Source organism: Phyllobates terribilis, unplaced genomic scaffold (genome assembly GCF_046119375.1).
Source record: "Phyllobates terribilis strain yellow unplaced genomic scaffold, ASM4611937v1 Scaffold_11__3_contigs__length_659146591, whole genome shotgun sequence".
In the NCBI taxonomy this organism is placed as follows: domain Eukaryota; kingdom Metazoa; phylum Chordata; class Amphibia; order Anura; family Dendrobatidae; genus Phyllobates; species Phyllobates terribilis.
In genome coordinates, this window is record NW_027362771.1 from 586761968 (window position 1) to 586776741 (window position 14774).

The 14774-nt window shown below is 51.4% G+C and overlaps 1 protein-coding gene across 1 annotated transcript in view; it reads right to left on the bottom strand.

The window, feature by feature from the left end:
- Positions 1–8308: 8308 nt before the first annotated feature.
- CC2D1A (coiled-coil and C2 domain containing 1A) overlaps positions 8309–14774 on the bottom strand; it is a 41520-nt gene continuing 35054 nt past the window's right edge. Inside the window, exons 23-29 of the mRNA XM_073654353.1 lie at positions 11153–11284; positions 10994–11046; positions 10846–10906; positions 10641–10767; positions 10258–10334; positions 10046–10093; positions 8309–9776 (exon numbers count right to left, since the gene is read on the bottom strand). Coding sequence (XP_073510454.1) covers positions 9756–9776; positions 10046–10093; positions 10258–10334; positions 10641–10767; positions 10846–10906; positions 10994–11046; positions 11153–11284 — 519 coding nt within the window. The 3' untranslated portion in view covers positions 8309–9755. The remainder of the gene's footprint in view (positions 9777–10045; positions 10094–10257; positions 10335–10640; positions 10768–10845; positions 10907–10993; positions 11047–11152; positions 11285–14774) is intronic.

A 14774-nucleotide genomic window follows, 5' to 3' on the forward strand; every position in this document is an offset into this window, starting at 1 on the left:
GTGTCTGTATGTACTCCTGACATCCCATAATGTGATCAGTAGTGTGTATGGCCCCATGTGTCTGTATGTTCTCCTGACATCCCATAATGTCATCAGCAGTGTGTATGGCCCCATGTGTCTGTATGTTCTCCTGACATCCCATAATGTGATCAGTAGTGTGTATGGCCCCCACGTGTCTGTATATACTCCTGACATCCCCATAATGTGATCAGCAGTGTGTATGGCCCCCACGTGTCTGTATATACTCCTGACATCCCATAATGTGATCAGTAGTGTGTATGGCCCCCACGAGTCTGTATGTACTCCTGACATCCCATAATGTGATCAGTAGTGTATATGGCCCCCATGTGTCTGTATGTACTCCTGACATCCCATAATGTCATCAGTAGTGTGTATGGCCCCATGTGTCTGTATATACTCCTGCCATCCCATAATGTGATCAGCAGTGTGTATGGCCCCACATGTCTGTATATACTCCTGACATCCCATAATGTGATCAGTAGTGTGTATGGCCCCCACATGTCTGTATGTACTCCTGACATCCCATAATGTGATCAGTAGTGTGTATGGCCCCCACGAGTCTGTATGTACTCCTGACATCCCATAATGTGATCAGTAGTGTATATGGCCCCCATGTGTCTGTATGTACTCCTGACATCCCATAATGTGATCAGTAGTGTATATGGCCCCCATGTGTCTGTATGTACTCCTGCCATCCCATAATGTGATCAGCAGTGTGTATGGCCCCACATGTCTGTATATACTCCTGACATCCCATAATGTGATCAGCAGTGTGTATGGCCCCACATGTCTGTATATACTCCTGACATCCCATAATGTGATCAGTAGTGTATATGGCCCCCACGTGTCTGTATGTACTCCTGACATCCCATAATGTCATCAGTAGTGTGTATGGCCCCATGTGTCTGTATATACTCCTGCCATCCCATAATGTCATCAGCAGTGTGTATGGCCCCCACGAGTCTGTATGTACTCCTGACATCCCATAATGTGGTCAGTAGTGTGTATGGCCCCATGTGTCTGTATGTACTCCTGACATCCCATAATGTCATCAGCAGTGTGTATGGCCCCCACGTGTCTGTATGTACTCCTGACATCCCATAATGTGATCAGTAGTGTGTATGGCCCCATGTGTCTGTATGTACTCCTGACATCCCATAATGTGATCAGTAGTGTGTATGGCCCCCACGAGTCTGTATGTACTCCTGACATCCCATAATGTGATCAGCAGTGTGTATGGCCCCCACATGTCTGTATGTACTCCTGACATCCCATAATGTGATCAGTAGTGTGTATGGCCCCCACGAGTCTGTATGTACTCCTGACATCCCATAATGTGATCAGTAGTGTGTATGGCCCCCACGTGTCTGTATATACTCCTGACATCCCATAATGTGATCAGTAGTGTGTATGGCCCCCACGAGTCTGTATGTACTCCTGACATCCCATAATGTGATCAGTAGTGTGTATGGCCCCCACGTGTCTGTATGTACTCCTGACATCCCATAATGTGATCAGTAGTGTATATGGCCCCCATGTGTCTGTATGTTCTCCTGACATCCCATAATGTCATCAGCAGTGTGTATGGCCCCACATGTCTGTATGTACTCCTGACATCCCCATAATGTGATCAGCAGTGTGTATGGCCCCCACATGTCTGTATGTACTCCTGACATCCCATAATGTGATCAGTAGTGTGTATGGCCCCCACGAGTCTGTATGTACTCCTGACATCCCATAATGTGATCAGTAGTGTATATGGCCCCCATGTGTCTGTATGTACTCCTGACATCCCATAATGTCATCAGTAGTGTGTATGGCCCCATGTGTCTGTATATACTCCTGCCATCCCATAATGTGATCAGCAGTGTGTATGGCCCCACATGTCTGTATATACTCCTGACATCCCATAATGTGATCAGTAGTGTGTATGGCCCCCACATGTCTGTATGTACTCCTGACATCCCATAATGTGATCAGTAGTGTGTATGGCCCCCACGTGTCTGTATGTACTCCTGACATCCCATAATGTCATCAGCAGTGTGTATGGCCCCCACGAGTCTGTATGTACTCCTGACATCCCATAATGTGGTCAGTAGTGTGTATGGCCCCCACATGTCTGTATGTACTCCTGACATCCCATAATGTGATCAGTAGTGTGTATGGCCCCACATGTCTGTATGTACTCCTGATATCCCATAATGTGGTCAGTAGTGTGTATGGCCCCCACGTGTCTGTATGTACTCCTGACATCCCATAATGTCATCAGCAGTGTGTATGGCCCCCACGAGTCTGTATGTACTCCTGACATCCCATAATGTGGTCAGTAGTGTGTATGGCCCCATGTGTCTGTATGTACTCCTGACATTCCATAATGTCATCAGCAGTGTGTATGGCCCCCACGTGTCTGTATGTACTCCTGACATCCCATAATGTGATCAGTAGTGTGTATGGCCCCATGTGTCTGTATGTACTCCTGACATCCCATAATGTGATCAGTAGTGTGTATGGCCCCCACGAGTCTGTATGTACTCCTGACATCCCATAATGTGATCAGCAGTGTGTATGGCCCCCACATGTCTGTATGTACTCCTGACATCCCATAATGTGATCAGTAGTGTGTATGGCCCCCACGAGTCTGTATGTACTCCTGACATCCCATAATGTGATCAGTAGTGTGTATGGCCCCCACGTGTCTGTATATACTCCTGACATCCCATAATGTGATCAGTAGTGTGTATGGCCCCCACGAGTCTGTATGTACTCCTGACATCCCATAATGTGATCAGTAGTGTGTATGGCCCCCACGTGTCTGTATATACTCCTGACATCCCATAATGTGATCAGTAGTGTGTATGGCCCCCACGTGTCTGTATATACTCCTGACATCCCATAATGTGATCAGTAGTGTGTATGGCCCCCACGAGTCTGTATGTACTCCTGACATCCCATAATGTGATCAGTAGTGTGTATGGCCCCCACGTGTCTGTATGTACTCCTGACATCCCATAATGTGATCAGTAGTGTATATGGCCCCCATGTGTCTGTATGTTCTCCTGACATCCCATAATGTGATCAGTAGTGTGTATGGCCCCCACGAGTCTGTATGTACTCCTGACATCCCCATAATGTGATCAGCAGTGTGTATGGCCCCCACATGTCTGTATGTACTCCTGACATCCCATAATGTGATCAGTAGTGTGTATGGCCCCCACGAGTCTGTATGTACTCCTGACATCCCATAATGTGATCAGTAGTGTATATGGCCCCCATGTGTCTGTATGTACTCCTGACATCCCATAATGTCATCAGTAGTGTGTATGGCCCCATGTGTCTGTATATACTCCTGCCATCCCATAATGTGATCAGCAGTGTGTATGGCCCCACATGTCTGTATATACTCCTGACATCCCATAATGTGATCAGTAGTGTGTATGGCCCCACATGTCTGTATGTACTCCTGACATCCCATAATGTGATCAGTAGTGTGTATGGCCCCCACGAGTCTGTATGTACTCCTGACATCCCATAATGTGATCAGTAGTGTGTATGGCCCCCACGAGTCTGTATGTACTCCTGACATCCCATAATGTGATCAGTAGTGTATATGGCCCCCATGTGTCTGTATGTACTCCTGACATCCCATAATGTCATCAGTAGTGTGTATGGCCCCATGTGTCTGTATATACTCCTGCCATCCCATAATGTGATCAGCAGTGTGTATGGCCCCATGTGTCTGTATATACTCCTGACATCCCATAATGTGATCAGCAGTGTGTATGGCCCCACATGTCTGTATATACTCCTGACATCCCATAATGTAATTAGTAGTGTGTATGGCCCCATGTGTCTGTATATACTCCTGCCATCCCATAATGTAATTAGTAGTGTGTATGGCCCCATGTGTCTGTATGTACTCCTGACATCCCATAATGTAATCAGTAGTGTGTATGGCCCCCACATGTCTGTATGTACTCCTGACATCCCATAATGTAATCAGTAGTGTGTATGGCCCCCACATTTCTGTATGTACTCCTGACATCCCATAATGTGATCAGTAGTGTATATGGCCCCATGTGTCTGTATATACTCCTGCCATCCCATAATGTGATCAGTGTGTGTATGGCCCCCACGTGTCTGTATGTACTCCAGACATCCCATAATGTCATCAGTAGTGTGTACGGCCCCCACGTGTCTGTATATACTCCTGACATCCCATAATGTCATCAGTAGTGTGTATGGCCCCCATGTGTCTGTATGTACTCCTGATATCCCATAATGTGATCAGTAGTGTGTATGGCCCCATGTGTCTGTATGTACTCCTGACATCCCATAATGTGATCAGTAGTGTGTATGACCCCCACGTGTCTGTATGTACTCCTGACATCCCATAATGTCATCAGTAGTGTGTATGGCCCTCATGTGTCTGTATGTACTCCTGACATCCCATAATGTGATCAGTAGTGTGTATGGCCCCCACGAGTCTGTATGTACTCCTGACATCCCATAATGTGATCAGTAGTGTGTATGGCCCCCACGAGTCTGTATGTACTCCTGACATCCCATAATGTGATCAGTAGTGTGTATGGCCTCCACGTGTCTGTATGTTCTCCTGACATCCCATAATGTGATCAGTAGTGTATATGGCCCCCACGTGTCTGTATGTACTCCTGACATCCCATAATGTGGTCAGTAGTGTGTATGGCCCCCACGAGTCTGTATGTACTCCTGACATCCCATAATGTGATCAGTAGTGTGTATGGCCCCCACGAGTCTGTATGTACTCCTGACATCCCATAATGTCATCAGCAGTGTGTATGGCCCCATGTGTCTGTATGTACTCCTGACATCCCATAATGTGATCAGTAGTGTGTATGGCCCCCACGAGTCTGTATGTACTCCTGACATCCCATAATGTCATCAGTAGTGTGTATGGCCCCCACGTGTCTGTATGTACTCCTGACATCCCATAATGTGATCAGCAGTGTGTATGGCCCTCACGTGTCTGTATGTACTCCTGACATCCCATAATGTGGTCAGTAGTGTGTATGGCCCCCACGTGTCTGTATGTACTCCTGCCATCCCATAATGTGGTCAGTAGTGTGTATGGCCCCCACGTGTCTGTATGTACTCCTGACATCCCATAATGTGGTCAGTAGTGTGTATGGCCCCCACATGTCTGTATGTACTCCTGACATCCCATAATGTGGTCAGTAGTGTGTATGGCCCCCACGTGTCTGTATGTACTCCTGACATCCCATAATGTCATTAGTAGTGTGTATGGCCCCCACCTGTCTGTATGTACTCCTGACATCCCATAATGTGGTCAGTAGTGTGTATGGCCCCACGTGTCTGTATGTACTCCTGACATCCCATAATGTCATTAGTAGTGTGTATGGCCCCACGTGTCTGTATGTACTCCTGACATCCCATAATGTCATTAGTAGTGTGTATGGCCCCCACCTGTCTGTATGTACTCCTGCCATCCCATAATGTGATCAGTAGTGTGTATGGCCCCCACATGTCTGTATGTACTCCTGCCATCCCATAATGTGGTCAGTAGTGTGTATGGCCCCCACGTGTCTGTATGTACTCCTGCCATCCCATAATGTGATCAGTAATGTGTATGGCCCCCATGTGTCTGTATGTACTCCTGACATCCCATAATGTGATCAGTAGTGTGTATGGCCCCCATGTGTCTGTATATACTCCTGACATCCCATAATGTGATCAGTAGTGTATATGGCCCCCATGTGTCTGTATGTACTCCTGACATCCCATAATGTGGTCAGTAGTGTGTATGACCCTCACGTGTCTGTATATACTCCAGACATCCCATAATGTCATCAGTAGTGTGTATGGCCCCCACGTGTCTGTATGTACTCCTGACATCCCATAATGTGATCAGTAGTGTGTATGGCCCCATGTGTCTGTATGTACTCCTGACATCCCATAATGTGGTCAGTAGTGTGTATGGCCCTCACGTGTCTGTATGTACTCCTGACATTCCATAATGTGATCAGTAGTGTGTATGGCCCCCATGTGTCTGTATGCACTCCTGACATCCCATAATGTCATCAGTAGTGTGTATGGCCCCCATGTGTCTGTATGCACTCCTGACATCCCATAATGTGGTCAGTAGTGTGTATGGCCCCCACGTGTCTGTATGTACTCCTGACATCCCATAATGTGGTCAGTAGTGTGTATGGCCCCCACGTGTCTGTATGTACTCCTGACATCCCATAATGTCATCAGTAGTGTGTATGGCCCCCATGTGTCTGTATGCACTCCTGACATCCCATAATGTCATCAGTAGTGTGTATGGCCCCCATGTGTCTGTATGCACTCCTGACATCCCATAATGTCATCAGTAGTGTGTATGGCCCCCATGTGTCTGTATGCACTCCTGACATCCCATAATGTGGTCAGTAGTGTGTATGGCCCCCACGTGTCTGTATGTGCTCCTGACATCCCATAATGTGATCAGTAGTGTGTATGGCCCCCACGTGTCTGTATGCACTCCTGACATCCCATAATGTGATCAGTAGTGTGTATGTGTGCCCTCCTGCCGTCTGGACATGCTCCTGATGGTGGACGGTGCCAGTGATCTCCAGGCCAGTCTGCGGCTCTCTTTTTGGTGTCGGCTGCACTGATGATACAGAAGGTCCCAGAGGTCCTCACTTGGATTCAGTCCTGGGGACCATGAGGAGCAGTCTCGGGCATCACGCCATCATTATCCAGGAGCGGTCTACACTCTGCCCCCGAGGCTGGGCATTGTCCTGCACCAGGAGGAGCCCATGGCAAACGAGGTCTAACAATGGCTCAGATTTCATCCCATGACCTAACAGCAGTCAGGGGAGCATTGGCGTCATGAGCAGGTTTGTGGGACCCTCCAAGGATTTGCCTCCCCTGATCCTCAACTGAGCCCCCACCATACCGGTCCTGCTGATTTTACCGGCAGAATAACGTTCACCACGACGTCTCCAGATTCTTTCCCGCCAGTCATGTGCTCAGTGACTCTGCTCTCATCTGTCAAGAGACTGGGGCACCAATGGTGGGCCTGGCAATCTGGCCTTCTCTGGTAAACGCCAATCAAGCTGCCTGGTGCTGGACTGTGACCACAGATCCCAATACAGGACGTCGGACCCTCATGGAGTTTTTTCCAACACACCCTTAGCTGTAGGTTATTTTCTAGGCTCTGGCCATCTCCTCCTGTCCCTCCTCGCACAGAGGAGTAGACCACGGTCCTACCACTGGGTTGATGCTCTTCTATGGCCCATAATGACCCGTGTCCTGGTGTCTGCTCTGTGCTCTGCAGACTGTGCTGGGAGATAATGGAAATCTTCTTGTGATGGCACATATGGATGTACCACCCTGGAGGAGCCGGACCACCTGTACAACCTGAGTGGGCTGCAACTACCACCTCATGTTACCAGTAATGACCAGGACACGTCCCCATTATTTACACGGCATAGGTCATACTTGCCAATTCTTCTGGAATATTCAGGTTCCTGCAAAAAGTAAAACCCTCCAGGAGATTCTTGGTGGAAGGCGCCAGAAAGCTCCATGATCAGATGAAGCTCCGCCATCCAAACACACGTTCAGGGGGACAGTAATGGGTGATCCTGGAAGTAACGTGCCACCACCAGGCACAGCCCAGTCGTCGATTCCTGAAAACTATGGATGTGACATATGGGATGAGGAGAAAAACTGTATGATTCCAAAATAAGGGGTAAATGTAACACTGTGGAGGATGAAATAAACTGAAGTGACCAGTGCCAGGAGGCTGCGGCAAAAGGTAAAGGAAACATTCGTGCATTAATGGGGCCATGTTGAGAACATGCCACCTGCCGTATAAGACATAGCAGAGCTGGAACCAGGACGCGTCCACCCTCAGAAGGGTGTAGTGATCTGATCCCGATCGGGGCAGTAATTATTCTGTATGAGTCACCTATAGGAAAAGGGAGATCTATCCAGGCACTGCAATATACAGGTTTTTGTAGGGCGTGCTGTAGGATGTGTTTTGTTATTCATGCAATACTCCAGATGAATACGCTGGTGGTCTACGAGCACCATACAGGACCCCCGCCAACCCTCCTATCGGCTGACGTGACCACACGCAGTGTTAGATATATATAGAATTTAATGTGTCGATCGTGGCATATACAATAACTACACTATGCATAGTATTCATGGCGATAGTACCGGGCACAAGGCGGTGGTGGAGGCAGCCAGGGTCTTCACTGACACGGTATATAGGACGATGCTTGGTAGTGATACGGCAGAGACCGGAGACAGACGTTTATTAGTAAGTGATGATGTGACAGCACCTGACCCAGAGAAGCCATGGTATAGGGGAGTTAACGTCTAGTGCCGGCTATTGGGGGGCTACCCTGTCAGACATGAAGGACTGGGACTGCTGAGAAATGGAAGATCAGTGGTGTTTGGGGAGAGCTCAGCCCCCCGGGACCCTCACCGCTCGCATGGTTTTTGGATGAAGCGACTACCACTCTGTAGAGTTGGGCAAAACGGCTCACAGGAGAATGTCAGGGTCACTGTATACAGCGGAGTATTGCAGTATATAGGACAAGCGATCAAATGATCACTAAAAATAAAAACATCTAGACAGGAGAGCCCCCTATAGGTGGCACTAGGGAGCACTGCTTCCTCCTTGCATACATTGCTCCATATGGGGGTTATGGTGCCGGTGTCGTCGGCCGCCTGGTAAAGGAATAGGACAGCGGTTTGGCAGCAATATGGCCATCCTGTGAGGACCTGACCGTGTACGATTGCTCCGCATATTTGCTATATGATGTGTTGAACCTTTCTGCACCCCGCTGAGGTTGCCCGTACACACCGTCCCAATCATCCTGCACTCAACGCAGGGGGGGTTAGGGGCCGTAGAGACGGCAAACTGACACTAGACAGTCCTAAGACACAGCGGTCATCTAAAGCAAGAAAAAAAAAGGATAATCGTGCACCGAGAACTTCGTGTTATCTACTTTAACCTGTGATAAGCCCCCTGAGGTTTTATAAAAAGTTAATTCCCCCCCCCCCCCCAGGAATAGAGCCACTATCCTTCATTGGCTGCGTCTGGTACTGCAGCTCAGCCCAAAGAAAGTAAATGGAGCTCAGATGCAATATCAGACTTAGGATAGGGGCAGAGGGGGCACAAACATGACATTGGTGCAATGATGTCACACATTCACAGCAGCGATGATGATGTATGACGGCTGCCATATTGGTATAATGCCTTTATTACTATTCTTAGCAGCAGCTAGGTGATCATGTATCGTATAATTTACACATAAAAAGCTGACGGACTGATGAGGATGAGCGCTCGCACCATTCTCATGTAGTGTGGATGGGTCTGATACAGGCAGACGCAGCAGTACAGTACTAGGGCGGTGACGACACGCGCTCACACAACAATGCATGCTCACTAGTGCCGCAGAGCGGTAAGAAAGTGCTGGAGAGGTCTGATTGTCACCGGAGATGATGGCGTGCCAACATGGTGTGTGTGCTCGGAGGGATAAGGCACTGGTCCCCAACTTCTATTGGAGTGTATGTGGGGGAGGGGGGTATGTAAACATCTGGAGGAGCCTCCTGGGGTGAGAATGCCTCCCAAGGGACGAGAGAGTCTCCAGGAAGGAGAGCCTCCCAAGGGGCGAGAGAGTCTCCAGGAAGGAGGAGAACCACCTAAGGGCGAGAGTCTCTCACATCTGCAACAGTCTTCATCTGGACATTTTCTGCAGCTGAGGACAAGAAAGGAAAAATCACTATTCAGGCAGGACCCTAGCCCATCAGCCACGTCAGTAGTCTGTGGCCGACGTCCCAGAGCCCTGCGACCCGCCGGCATCCCCGGAACCTCTTCTCATTAGTAGGACACAGTTGTGCCGTACACATGACGTGGCACCAGGCCTATTAATCAGAGGAGAAGCCAGAGGTGGCTACTGCACCGGGGTCTTAAGAATCATTTTGCTCCACACTGGCCCACATTGCCCGGCGCCCGCCATGTACCCACCTCGTTGCCTACAAGGTTCCTCTTGTATAAAGCCTCTTTTGCCGCTTCCTATAAAGGTGAACAGAAAGGGATGACATGATGGGTTGCCGATCTGCAGCGCTGCACGTGGCGGTATATTCTCTACTTTCCCATATGGCGCCATATGGCCTGGTGTCTGGTCTGTACCCCACGGATCTACATGATGTCCATGCACAGGACGATTGCCCACTTACCCTGTTCCCCTCTTGACCCAGACGCCGAGCAGAATCGGAGTAAAACTGCAGGTAGCGGTCCAGCTGCCGGACATATTCTGAAATGAGCAAGAAATACAAAGAGATGCAAAAAGCCTCTGACAAGTGCACCCCCTACAGTCCTGGGGGTGACCTACGTAGGGAGCCCTGTAACCTGGGGTTACTTATCGGGGTCTTCTCACAGCAGTAGTTAAGCTGTGGGGGGGGGGGTGCAGGTTCCGATGTCTGAGGATCCCCATAGAGTAAAGATACAATAACCGCAGATTTCGGCAGGTGTATGGGGGATTTGTAGGTGCACAGTCGCCTGATACACAACCTTCAGGGAGAGCAGATCCTGGTTCGCCCCCCACCGCCCTGGTGCTCACCGGCGCGGATGGCAGGTCCTCCCTGGCGGAGCTGCAGAACCTGTTGCTGGCTGCGTTGAGTGACATCATTAAGCAGCGTTATGAGGTCATCAGGAGGGGCGCGGTGCTGCTGTCTGTAGGCGACAATCTGCGGGAGAAGACAAGGTTGGGATCAGAGGATACGGGTGAGAACGAGGTCTGTAGGGAGAGGCACAGATATACTCGCCTTCTTCTCCAGCTTCTCCTTCTCAAACGCCAAGACGCTCAGGCAGTGGAGGGTCTGGGGGCTGAAATACAAGGACGGGGGGTTTATAGGTCGGGTACAGAGGGTACCACGTCACTAGTCATGCCAATCACGTACCCATTGCACTCACCCACTGGAAGGAGATTTCATTTGAGTTGGCTGTTTGGGTTTCGAAACTGGAGCCTGTAAAATACAAGAAGAGGTGTCAGAGTCCCCCCAAACAATCTACCGCTAGGAAGGCTGGGTGCCAAAGGGTGGGGGGCCGGGAGTCAGACCCGAGCGTAAGTACCGGAGGAAGGGCGATGGGCTCTATCACCAGCCACTTCTCTGTGCTGCTGCTCAGCTGCTGAGACGTGAAGGGTTCGCGTATTCGGACGCACACCTCTAGTTTACCCCCGGTGGGTCTGCGGCCCTCCATCACCTGGAGGAAAGAAGGGATGGGATATGATGGAGGAGAGTAAGGAAAATGGTGTTGGTCTGAAAAGGAGGAAAAAGCAAAATGGAGGAGCTAACACCTACTCAGGGTGGCGAGGAGGTGGTAATACCTACAGGGCGGAGGAGGAGGAGGAAGAGGTGGTAATACCTACAGGGCGGAGGAGGAGGAGGAAGAGGTGGTAATACCTACAGGGCGGAGGAGGAGGAGGAAGAGGTGGTAATACCTACAGGGCGGAGGAGGAGGAGGAAGAGGTGGTAATACCTACAGGGCGGAGGAGGAGGAGGAAGAGGTGGTAATACCTACAGGGCGGAGGAGGAGGAGGAGGAAGAGGTGGTAATACCTACAGGGCGGAGGAGGAGGAGGAAGAGGTGGTAATACCTACAGGGCGGAGGCGGAGGAGGAGGAAGAGGTGGTAATACCTACAGGGCGGAGGCGGAGGAGGAGGAGGAGGAAGAGGTGGTAATACCTACAGGGCGGAGGAGGAGGAGGAAGAGGTGGTAATACCTACAGGGCGGAGGAGGAGGAGGAAGAGGTGGTAATACCTACAAGGCGGAGGAGGAGGAAGAAGAGGTGGTAATACCTACAGGGCGGAGGAGGAGGAGGAGAAGGAAGAGGTGGTAATACCTACAGGGCGGAGGAGGAGGAGGAGGAGGAGGAAGAGGTGGTAATACCTACAGGGCGGAGGAGGAAGAGGTGGTAATACCTACAGGGCGGAGGAGGAGGAGGAAGAGGTGGTAATACCTACAGGGCAGAGGAGGAGGAAGAGGTGGTAATACCTACAGGGCAGAGGAGGAGGAAGAGGTGGTAATACCTACAGGGCAGTGAGGAAGAGGAGGGTAATACCTACAGAGCGGTGAGGAGGAGGGTAATACCTACAGGGCAGTGAGGAGGAGGAGGAGGAGGGTAATACCTACAGGGCGGTGAGGAGGAGGGTAATACCTACAGGGCAGTGAGGAGGAGGAGGGTAATACCTACAGGGCGGTGAGGAGGAGGAGGGTAATACCTACAGGGCGGAGGAGGAGGAGGAGAAGGAAGCGGTGGTAATACCTACAGGGCGGAGGAGGAAGAGGTGGTAATACCTACAGGGCGGAGGAGGAGGAAGAGGTGGTAATACCTACAGGGCGGAGGAGGAGGAAGAGGTGGTAATACCTACAGGGCGGAGGAGGAGGAGGAAGAGGTGGTAATACCTACAGGGCGGTAAGGGTGAGGAGGAGGGTAATACCTACAGGGCGGTGAGGAGGAGGAGGAGGGTAATACCTACAGGGCGGTGAGGAGGAGGAGGAGGGTAATACCTACAGGGCGGTGAGGAGGAGGAGGAGGATAATACCTACAGGGCGGTGAGGAGGAGGGTAATACCTACAGGGCGGTGAGGAGGAGGGTAATACCTACAGGGCGGTGAGGAGGAGGGTAATACCTACAGGGCGGTGAGGAGGAGGGTAATACCTACAGGGCGGTGAGGAGGAGGGTAATACCTACAGGGCGGTGAGGAGGAGGGTAATACCTACAGGGCGGTGAGGAGGAGGGTAATACCTACAGGGCGGTGAGGAGCAGGGTATTACCTACAGGGCGGTGAGGAGCAGGGTATTACCTACAGGGCGGTGAGGAGGAGGGTATTACCTACAGGGCGGTGAGGAGGAGGGTAATACCTACAGGGCGGTGAGGAGGAGGGTAATACCTACAGGGCGGTGAGGAGGAGGGTAATACCTACAGGGCGGTGAGGAGGAGGGTAATACCTACAGGGCGGTGAGGAGGAGGGTAATACCTACAGGGCGGTGAGGAGCAGGGTATTACCTACAGGGCGGTGAGGAGGAGGGTATTACCTACAGGGCGGTGAGGAGGAGGGTAATACCTACAGGGCGGTGAGGAGGAGGGTAATACCTACAGGGCGGTGAGGAGGAGGGTAATACCTACAGGGCGGTGAGGAGGAGGGTAATACCTACAGGGCGGTGAGGAGGAGGGTAATACCTACAGGGCAGTGAGGAGGAGGAGGTAATACCTACAGGGCGGTGAGGAGGAGGAGGTAATACCTACAGGGCGGTGAGGAGGAGGAGGTAATACCTACAGGGCGGTGAGGAGGAGGAGGAGGTAATACCTACAGGGCGGAGGAGGAGGAGGAGGAAGAGGAAGAGGTGGTAATACCTACAGGGCAGAGGAGGAGGAGGAGGAGGAGGAAGAGGTGGTAATACCTACAGGGCGGAGGAGGAGGAGGAGGAGGAAGAGGTGGTAATACCTACAGGGCGGTAAGGGTGAGGAGGAGGGTAATACCTACAGGGCGGTGAGGAGGAGGAGGAGGGTAATACCTACAGGGCGGTGAGGAGGAGGAGGAGGGTAATACCTACAGGGCGGTGAGGAGGAGGGTATTACCTACAGGGCGGTGAGGAGGAGGGTATTACCTACAGGGCGGTGAGGAGGAGGGTAATACCTACAGGGCGGTGAGGAGGAGGGTAATACCTACAGGGCAGTGAGGAGGAGGGTAATACCTACAGGGCAGTGAGGAGGAGGAGGTAATACCTACAGGGCGGTGAGGAGGAGGAGGTAATACCTACAGGGTGGTGAGGAGGAGGAGGTAATACCTACAGGGCGGTGAGGAGGAGGAGGAGGTAATACCTACAGGGCGGTGAGGAGGAGGTAATACCTACAGGGCGGTGAGGAGGAGGAGGTAATACCTACAGGGCGGTGAGGAGGAGGAGGTAATACCTACAGGGCGGTGAGGAGGAGGGTAATACCTACAGGGCGGTGAGGAGGAGGAGGTAAAACCTACAGGGCGGTGAGGAGGAGGGTAATACCTACAGGGCGGTGAGGAGGAGGGTAAAACCTACAGGGCGGTGAGGAGGAGGGTAAAACCTACAGGGCGGTGAGGAGGAGGAGGTAAAACCTACAGGGCGGTGAGGAGGAGGAGGTAATACCTACAGGGCGGTGAGGAGGAGGAGGTAATACCTACAGGGCGGTGAGGAGGAGGAGGTAAAACCTACAGGGCGGTGAGGAGGAGGAGGGTAATACCTACAGGGCGGTGAGGAGGAGGGTATTACCTACAGGGCGGTGAGGAGGAGGGTAATACCTACAGGGCGGTGAGGAGGAGGGTAATACCTACAGGGCGGTGAGGAGGAGGAGGAGGTAATACCTACAGGGCGGTGAGGAGGAGGAGGTAATACGTACAGGGTGGTGAGGAGGAGGAGGAGGTAATACATACAGGGCGGTGAGGAGGAGGAGGAGGTAATACCTACAGGGCGGTGAGGAGGAGGTAATACCTACAGGGTGGTGAGGAGGAGGAGGTAATACCTACAGGGCGGTGAGGAGGAGGAGGAGGTAATACCTACAGGGCGGTGAGGAGGAGGTAATACCTACAGGGCGGTGAGGAGGAGGAGGTAATACCTACAGGGCGGTGAGGAGGAGGAGGTAATACCTACAGGGCGGTGAGGAGGAGGAGGTAATACCTACAGGGCGGTGAGGAGGAGGGTATTACCTACAGGGCGGT